Source organism: Apaloderma vittatum, unplaced genomic scaffold (assembly GCF_000703405.1).
Source record: "Apaloderma vittatum isolate BGI_N311 unplaced genomic scaffold, ASM70340v1 scaffold7973, whole genome shotgun sequence".
Taxonomy (NCBI): Eukaryota; Metazoa; Chordata; class Aves; order Trogoniformes; family Trogonidae; genus Apaloderma; species Apaloderma vittatum.
In genome coordinates, this window is record NW_009706370.1 from 101021 (window position 1) to 111301 (window position 10281).

The 10281-nt window shown below is 39.5% G+C and overlaps 1 protein-coding gene across 1 annotated transcript in view; it reads right to left on the bottom strand.

Annotated features, from left to right (window-relative positions):
- The window catches only part of WWC2 (WW and C2 domain containing 2), a 63805-nt gene that overhangs the window by 50614 nt on the left and 2910 nt on the right, over positions 1-10281 (bottom strand). The window contains exon 2 of the mRNA XM_009865760.1: positions 380-583. Coding sequence (XP_009864062.1) covers positions 380-530 — 151 coding nt within the window. The 5' untranslated portion in view covers positions 531-583. The remainder of the gene's footprint in view (positions 1-379; positions 584-10281) is intronic.

Genomic DNA, 10281 nt, shown 5'->3' on the forward strand with positions numbered 1-10281 from the left:
GGTCTATGCAGACACCTGTCAACACAGTCGGGTCATTTCAGTAGGCAGCCACAAAGTGCAAGAGCAAGAGATCCTATTTACCCTGAACCTAGATTTGGCAGAATTTTGTTCTGACAAACTGGATGACAAAATAGATTTCAGAGCCAACTGCTCTAAACCAGGGCTCAAAGGAGTTCAATTGTATCAGCGAGAAGAGAGTTCACTCCACCAGAATATCTTTATATTATATATTTTAAAAAAAAAAAAAGTAGAGATGCTTTCTCTGAAAAGGACAGAGTACAAGGTGTTCACAGCAAACTTTGAAAACTCACCCTAAAGAGAAGCATGATCCCCCGCAAGGTACAGATCAAAGGTACATTGTATTCTCAATCATACTTACAGCTTGTACGAGAGCTTGATTTTTCTTTGTAGGCATCATTCAACCGTACATACTCATCCAGTGCAAGTGCTAGCCTCTGTTCTTTCACCTGGTACAGTTCTTTCTGAGTACTGAGAGCATCCTGGGCTATCATAAGATAATCTTTTAACATTCTCTCTTGTTCTCGCCTCCATTGTTTCCTGGGATCTTCTATTTGTGTTGTTTCTTTACAGGAGAAAAAGAAAGGATTTAAAGAGACCTCTGCTGAAATCTGTTGACAACTAAATTGTTTCTCTGCCTGTAATCCACAGTTATAGAGGTGTAAACCATAGCTTGCCTTCAGTTACTAAGCAGATGCTCAATTTTAGATAAGTTTTCCCTTGCTGCAATAGCGTGTGGAAGCAGTATTTAATGGATCAATTAAAAAATTAGGAATTAGGGTACAATAGGTAAATGCTTATGTAATTATTCCCACGTCTTTAACTTCAAATGAGTAATATCCTGAAATTCAAGAAAATGTTGTTTTCATTAGAGTATTTGGAAATAATTGGATCACTAAAGTCTTTCAATGTCATCTTAAAATTTAATGCATTTCTGAACAAAAATGAAAAGTAATCTTAGCTATTGCTTCTTTTTCAGCCCCCTTCCCTCCCCACTTCATTAATTTTTACAGCCATATGTTATTCACATTTTATAGTGGTTATCGCTCTCCTTTCCCTCTACAAACACAGTTTTACCTTCTCCCCTGTAACTGAACTAACAGATCATTAACTCTCCAGATCACCTCGTCCAACTCTACCCCTACCCCTTCTAGGCATCTGATCCAAGATACAAGCTCCTTTTATCACGGACAGATGGAGAGAGCCTCCCTCAGAGGGCACTTCATCAGAGACAGGTGCCCAAGATCCACAGGACTAAACCGCCTTTTGAGGGGTCTACTTCTCCCCACTGACAACCCATGTAACAGAAATGAGTTGGCTGGAACAGACCCTTCATTTGCTGATGGCTTCAGGTCAGCTGTTCTAACTCCAGCAGCCACACCAAAAACAAACTTGCATAGAATGCACAGGCAAGACAAGATGAGACATAGTGTAGTGGTATATCTTAAAGAGGTATGTGAAGAGATCAACGCAATTGCAGGTTTTAAGATTTAAATTTTTTTTTAATGTAAACATGCAAAGAGTTAAGGCTGAACATTCAATCTTATTAGTATTTCCTGGCTTAGTTGAGCAGTTCTTGAGGCGGTGCAATGAATAGTCTTCCTTTAAAGCTGTACTAAGTACAAAACTAAATATTCTCATAAGACATAGCCATAAGAAGTTTGAAATTTAAATGCAAACGTGCACCACACCACATTTTCTTTATAACCTACATACTATAAATCTACATAGATCTACGGAGATCAAAGTAACATTCAGTACCAAAGTATTAAAGTGCAAAGCATTTACTTCTGAATTTTTCTGCAAAAAGTAAGAGTGAAGTTTATTCTCCAGGTTAGAGTTGTGTTGCTTTAGTGTTCTGCATTGCTTTACTGTGAGAAGCAATGAGGCAGGGGAAAAAAAGGCCCAATCAGGAACATGTGGTTAGATGTACGGAAAAAAAAAACCTACAGCAGAACCAATCTGATTGCTCTAAACTGTAGCTGAAGTGCAATCTTGGGGAGAAAACACTATTTCAATTCCATGCATGAAAACAGATTTTGTAACAGCAAAAGCTGATAGGGGCAGGTTCTGGTTAACATCAATTTCCCATACCGACTAACCACGAGTTTTTCAAAAGTCTTTTTTGGTGTTAATATCACATAAACCAAAATGAAAGAAGCATTCTGAAAAACTAATCCTGTAGAGTTCTAACCTGACCATATTTATGGAACTACTGATGCTTTTAAAAGTAAATAAATACACATACACCTCCCTTCTACCATTTACAAACTCGACAAGCTTTTGTACTTCTACTTGGGAAAGGTATTTGTTAGATGTACACAATGGACGCACAGAGAGCATAAACCACGCAAACTCAAAGGTGGTGCACAGACGATTAAAGGAGAGAAGCTTTGTACACAGTTGGCTTTCCAATAAACCCAACAGGAACACGCTTTCCAAAAAACTAACTATAGCCATACACACAAATATATACCCACATTTATAGCCACCTGCTCTTCTCCACAAAGATACCAGGCACACAAAGAAGCAAATCAATACCTTTTCTCTCCTAAACAGTCAACACATGTCCCTATCTGCAGCCACTTATTGCTGTTGTGCTTTAACACACCTCCACATTCACAGTTATTTACACAAGATAAGAAGTGCTGGTTTCCAGAGCCGTCCTTTTTTTGTGAAGCAGGATGAAGAGCATGAAGCAGGATTCTCATGGGTCAATGATCAAATAGGATAAATGCAGTTATGTTGGTTTTTTTAGAAGAATGTAATGATGTGATTGTGTTTTAAGACTGCAACCAGCAGCCACCAAATAATCTGACAAGATTGGAAGGTCTCATCTTCGAGCATGTTGTAGGTAATTGCCTTGTAGGTTTTAAGTGAGGATTGCTCAACATGCAGCCCAAAGACCAAATGTAGCCTGCAGAGTTCTAAAACGTGGCCTACAGATGCCCTGTCCTTGTGACTGCAAGAGAAGGACAAAGCTGATCAACAGCAGATTATTTTGTATGGCTGACAAATACAAATATTTTACTTTAGCCTCTCCAAACTGCGTGTACAAAACAATACTATGATTATATGAGCTAACACCTTTTATGCTGATAGTCATAAACAAGCTAAAGATGACACTGCATTTAAAAATTTGCACACTGAGGTTTGGGTATTTGCCTGTGTAGGTGCATTGACTGGTCAAATCATTCTCAGTCAATTCTATCTTCATGTATTTTATTCTGGAAGAAACACTCCATCGGGAAAAATCATAATCCTAGAAAATGCAAAGCAGCATTGGAATGACTATCTCAGAACTGTTACTCAATTTTTACCAAGCAGAGAAGGCTCTGGAGTATTTTTCACTCTATGTCTTCTTAAATATTATGAAGTGGAAAACCCAAAAACACATAACACTTGTTTGGCAAGTTGTTCATGTAAAACTGTGCCTGTGTAGCAGCATCATATGCTTGCCGATCTATAATTTTCAGTTGTCTCAATTTTCATCAGTAGGTTTATCCCACAGAAGAGAAAACAAACAAAAAAACAAACAAACAAAAAGAAACCCCTATGAATAATATTTTTGGTACTGTAGTGCTGCATTTTGAAAAGTATGTTCATTTGAGCACATGTACCTTCCAAGAGCCAATTTTTTTTTTAAAAGCAGAGTTCTTTTGAAAACAAATATTTATATTTCCCAGAGTAAAGCCTCACAAAGATAAGGACTTTTTTTTCTTGGACAAGAATGTTTTAAGCACCTGCTGTTAAGGTCAAACTTGTACACAAAAAAAATATTATTGGGATAGTTATATGCATGTGATTGAGGGAACAGCTTGCTGAACATTTCAAAATGAAAAGTGAAATCCTTCATGCTTGAACCAAAGAGTGAAATTTAAATCACAAAGAATATCCAAACATTTTCCCACCCTTACTCTTCAACAGGCAATGTAAAATAAAACTTGGGAGATCTCATTCCACTTTTAGGGCAGATAAATGTTTCCCCAGGCAACTGCAACAGGATGCCTCATACCTTGTCTGCAGCAGGTACCAACCACACAAAAACCAAACTGCTACTTAAAGAGACAGCCAGATGTTACTTCTGCTGGTCAGGTGAGGAATAAGCATTGGTTGGGGAAGAGAAAAAGAGCTGTAGGGTTCTATCTGTTCCAGAAAATGTGAATTGGACTTCAACCAACAGCAGCAGAGAACGAGCAAACCGCCACCCTGGACAAGACCTTTCCAACGCTTTATTATTACCAGGTAGGTAAATTCAAGAGTTCAGCTGCTTCTCGTAGAGAAAATGACAATATACTGGCCATTGTTTTCTGTGGCATAAACTTAGATATGTACTGAAGAAATCTCCTTAAAACAGACCTTTAAACAACCAGAAGTTGTACAAGTTCCATCAAGAGCTCTGCTTAGATCTTGATTCATCAAATTCCCTCTGTCCAACCACAATGCAAAATAATGATCCATAATAACAGAATGAGGAGTGTAGTGCACATCTAACGTTCGGGTTATACGTTCTTAATTTGACTTGGTCTTAGTGTCTTGGCAAAGTTACTCACAAATCAAAATTACCCAATTCTATGAAGAGTTCTTGATTCAAAACCAATTAGTTAAACTTTAAACAAATTACTGCAGGTGTGTAGTTCCTAAATTTATAAAAAGTTATAAACAAGCAATTTATTTTATTTCTAAAGTTCAGAGTGACTACTCATGCTGGGGGGAAATTCTGTGAGACAGAAAACACTCATGGTCCTGCCTAGGGGAACCGCACAAGCGGCAGGATGGCACACTCCACCCAACGACGTTCCTGTGCACTGAAATTATCGCAGCCCTGCCACACAGGAGAGGAAGCTGTGCAGGCTTTAATCATGCAGCTATTCATGAAATGCAGTCTTCCTGGCCCACTGCCAGCCAGGTTTATGCACTTAAACTCGGCAAAGAACAATAATTCAAAACCAAAACACTGGGACTGACTTTACGCCTTGAAAGTCTTGTTTACTCCTTTGGCTAGAACTTGTTCCAAGGGCAGCAATGTCATGCATGTCCCTGTGTAATTATATATAAGATATGTATTATACATAGGATACAGGCAATAGTCAGGAACGTAATTTTTTAAAAAAACTAGATATATTTCTCGTTATGTTCCTGTCTGCTATTAGGAAGCTCTGCCAAATTTTTTACAGTCTACTTGAACAGAAGGAAACTATTACCTTATCAGCAGTAGATCATATTTCCCTAAAATACATGAAATTATAATCCCACTAGAAAATCCACAGGGAAGGGAAAGGCTCCCTAACTCCCTACTGCTAGACATGAGAGAATTGCTCATTTTACTACAGGATTAACAATACATGGAAGCAATAGTTTTCCAACATCTCCCCTTGCCAAGCAAAATAATAGCATCAATTGGCTTTAGAACCACAAGTGAGCTGTCTTCAGTCAGACACGTTGCATTTAGGCAATGCAGAGAACAAGAACTCTCAAGAGGTCCCACTAAAAAAATGCCAAAAATGCTAGATTGCTACTCAGGACACACATAGCAAGCGGAGACAAAATGTTACATTATCCTTTTCACACAGAAGAGAGAACTCTCATCTGTTCAAACACATGCCCGTATTATTATTCCAGTCTGTAAAAGTAGCAGAATCATCATCTCAGAAGAAAGGCTATTCCAAGTGAAACCAGCTGATCTGGCTAGAAACAAGCCTCAGATTTGTAGTGACAAGAACAGGGGTGAGTTGCATGTCACAGCTGGAGCTGCTGCAATAGCGCTCCTTTTTGGCAGTCATGGTTCCCACCACGTCGCCTCAGCCCGCATCCACACACATTTTCTTTTGCACAGTCTCTGGTGCTCACTCAACCCAGCACAAAACCTACGCAATGTACTAAACCCACCAACCATTCAGCAGCTCCAAAAGATGACATGAAAGCAGATACATTATGTTCTGGTGGGTTAGGTGAGTTGTGCCATGTTACTGGAAGTCCACCAAGCCAGTATAAAGGAGGAAGAATGACCCAGCTGGGAAAGGAACTAGACATCCTTTTGTCGACAGCAGCAAGCCTACTTATGGATCTAGTCATCAATTAGAAACTTAAGTATGGATCTACTCAGCAATACCATGCACTTTCTCCCTCGCATACTAACACAAAAGGTTCCAGAACTGGAAATCAGGACCATGATATAAAACAAGAGGTGTCAAAATTGCAGTGGCTGAGCCTTGAGAGGAGGGTGATTCTGACTGATGTAGAAATGTGCCGCCCACAGCTGGCTGTGCTCTGGCCTGTACTGTGTCACAACTCAGCTGACCTGTGTCAGGGTGGCAATTTCTCAGCCTGAAATATTAAGCGATTGAAAGATAGCTCTGTTACATCTGACATCTCTGGTTATCCTGCATAGTAACTGCAGGACTACCACCTTTCACTAAACTGAACCCTGCCTTCAAGAGAGTCAAAACCCCAAATCCAACAGCTGACTAAATTCAGAATCCCTCATCACCAGTGCTTCCCCTGAACCCCGGTGGCTGAACAAAACGAGCAAGCTAAATCCAGATTGGTTTCTGAACAGTCCCCAATGCCTTTGCTGTGGTAGGATTCCATCGGACCCCGCAAAGTTCATTTGAGAAGGAGAGGATAGCTGGAAAGCAGTTTACCACATGCCGAGGACAAGCCCCTGGAAAAGGGGAGCAGACAAGCCAAACCCAGGCCAGCAAAGGAGAATCGAGACTTGAACAGTATCTCACGCAAAAATGTCTCAAGATAGTACAAATAAAATCAACAGCAACCCTTTGACATGTAACATCAGAAGAGGAAAAATAGTATTCGATAACATCCATCACAGGATAACACGAGTTAGCTTAGTGGTGGGTGGTGAAAGCAATTTTATCAACATTACGTAATCACTATAGGTATGTTTATTCTACAACTATATCCCACATCACTTGATAAACAAACTGGCTTTCAAATCTCCAGTGCTTTTGCCTACAATCAGACAAAAATACACTTAGAAAAAAAAGAGTGTAAATATTCTTTCATCATACTTCAACTGGCATAACAAATATCACAGGCAAAGGAGATGCAAGTTTTAATGAACAGGGAAGGAGGAAATGCAGTAGCACAAGTTTCAGGGAGAATAACCAAGTGTTACTACATTGGCTCAAGAAACACACTTTATTGTTTACATACCAGAGGCTTTCTGAATGTTTCTTTTTTTTCCCCATTCCTTTTTTCACCCACTTTGTAAAATACTTACAATTCAAATTCAAAAACCAAGAAAAGCAATTTGTACCCAAAAATTTGAGGAATGCCTACTCTTTTCCAGACACCTTCTTCACTTTTCCATAAAATAATTTTGTGCTTGAATTTGAGTAATGGGAGAAAAATGAGAATGTTTTCCAAGTATACTATGCAAGCATGAGCAGACTTCCAAGAAATATTTATTTAGAGATTTTTACAAAGAAATATTGAATATATAATTCTTGTGGCACATTAGTTTCTTCAAGATTTCAGGTAGTATATGCTTATATATCTGAGTCAAATGCAGTAGAAACTGAGCATTTTGCTCTGCATTATCCGTAAGTAGGTAATGTTCTACTACGACTACCAGAACTGAGACATAAGAAAAACACGCAAGTATGATCTTCACATAAAAGTCAGTAGCTAAAATCATCTTCAGTTCAGAGCCTTCACTGTTCAAGCCCTCCTTCTGTAGCCAGCATGCACCAGATTACTCTAATCCCTTCCTATAACCAGGACACAAAGAAGATACCTATAAATAAGATCTGAGATAAGACATACTGCACTTTGTTTACCATTTGTGTGCGCTGAGAGTAAGGACTCTTCACAATAGTTTCCCAAATGCCTGCATGTCACCACTTGCTTGAAAGATGGTGATCGGTTGTGGGAACAAACAGGGCACATTTATGATGATACACCATTCAACTCCCTCAAGCTAATGGTAATTGTACTTTCATGGTGGGATTTTCAGATTTTTTTCTTGTTTGAAACACAGTCTGGAATAGTTTCATAGATGCAGCTATATGAGAGTCCCAGGCTGGAGCAGAGTCTATCCACAAAATTCCCTGTGTCAGATAAACCAGCTGTACTGGTGGAAACATGGCATGAAAACCTTTGTGATTACAGTAAGAAATAGAATACCCGTAGTTAAAATATGATGTTAGAAGCATCAAACAGCGTAGGCAAATAGCTAGGCTTTGAAATTTTAAGAAAGAAGAAAACCAGGTGAGGAAACAAGGATCTCCAATGAATATTCTTGAGCTAAGCAGACACAAATCCCTCTACCTCTATGCTTCCTGACCTTTTAGCATCTCTCTGACTCAATTTGCATTTTCTTTGTGGATGAAACAGCAGTAGAAAGCTGTCTCTGGAAAAGATGCGTTCATGTTTACAAAGTGGACAATTAAAACTGAGTAGGGAGGAACTGCAGAAGCAGAGAAGGTAGACATTCAATTCCATTTTGAAGAAAAATGCTGGGGTTGGAGGACAGGGAGAAAAATAATCATATTGAATACAAAGTACAGAGTGGTAAAAAGAAAGTGATGTGATGTGGTGGTCTGAAATACTACTGAGCTAGAAGTAGCTACTCCTTCACATTCTTACCTTTTAAACATTGTCACTCAGTTCCTTTTTGTTACCTTTACCATTAAATACTACTAAAAGGAGAGCGTGTGTTCTATAAGTTAAATAGATCAATGCAATGAAGAAAACAATCACTTGTCTGGTTATTCCTGAGCTTGAAAATAAAAACTGGAAGTAAAGGGGATAAGTTATTTGGGAATGCATGTGTTGTTGAACGCCAGGCAGAATTGTCCAGCCCAGGAATCCCTCAGACTATTTATGTCAAGCCAGAAGCAGAAGATTCCCTTTCTTGCTCTCATTACCTCCACAGCTGTTCATCTACAGACATCCCACATGATCCAGATCAGAAAACTTGACCAGCTTGGGGAAGGAAGAGGAGCTGGGGAATGACAAATCACACACCTCAGGAAGCAGAGTGCTTCCCCACTGTCTGTGTTTACTACGTATCCTCACACTGACACAATGTGGGGGCAGGAATTGGCACAAGCAGCAACTGCTACTTCAGCAGTCACCACCACCCGAGAAGCACACCTGGAAATCCCAGCCTCGGAGTCAAAACTCCTTCCTGGCAAGCCTGCACAGGGCGTGGAACAGATGAAGGTTCAAGGATGTCGTTTCAAAATACCTTTAACCAGTGCTACCATGAAAAGCAGCTATCCCCTGTCTCTTCCACATGACTGTTCATTCATATCCCTGGGTCACCTTCGCTCTCTTGCTTGCATAAATAGGGGTGTGGAAAGGAGAACAAACAGGAACTTTTTTTTTTCCATACCAGATTAGTTTCAACTCAAATCAGCTCCCTGATCTGATTCACTGTCTGGCCATGCAAATGTTCATGCCAGTATAAGCAAAAACATTGCAGGGACAGAACAAAAGGCCAGAGGTAGCAATAGAGCAGGACCAATTCTTTCGGAGATTATATCAGCTTAAAAGTGTTTGCAAATCCAGATCATAAATGTTTGCATCTCAGCCACTTAATGCCTGATGTTGAAAACCCTCCAGAAGAAATGGAAAAATCTGAAAGCAATGACTTTGCCTGTAGAAACACGAAGTAAAGTGTAGCAATAATGTTGTGCTATTTTTAGTATTGCCTTGAGTTCCTAAGCATGTTATTTAGCAAAATTAGTAAACGTTAGCAATTTAGCTGAAGTAGATGAACACAGGAGTACAACTCCAAGAGTGAATAGCATAAGCTATAAAATCTTTGGACTCTGCCAAACCACAGGAGCAAGGATCACGCACGCAAGGAACAACTCGGCCCCTGACCAAGTAATATCCTTGCAGTCACCCCTCTAACAAAGGGCACTACTGAACCACAGGGTAAGCATTTAAGTTCTTATGGTATTAGCTACCCACATCATATGCACATTCTGCCTTGCCAGATGGCCTGTAATCTGGTCTCCCTTGAAGCTGAAAGCATCACGTTAAAACTCCTAATTGGGGTAATATATTCATAAAATGATGACCTCAGTTAGTGCTTCTGGAAGTGGGTTACATCATCCTGAAAGATCATGAGAAAGCTCTAAGGAAATCAGTAAGAGCTAGGAAAAGATTCTCACAAAAATATAGACAATTATAGAAAATGTGTGATGATAATAATATGTTTAAGCATAATTTGGGTTTGACACCAAGTCCGAGGGAGTGTTTACAACTGTAGACTGCTCACAACCAACT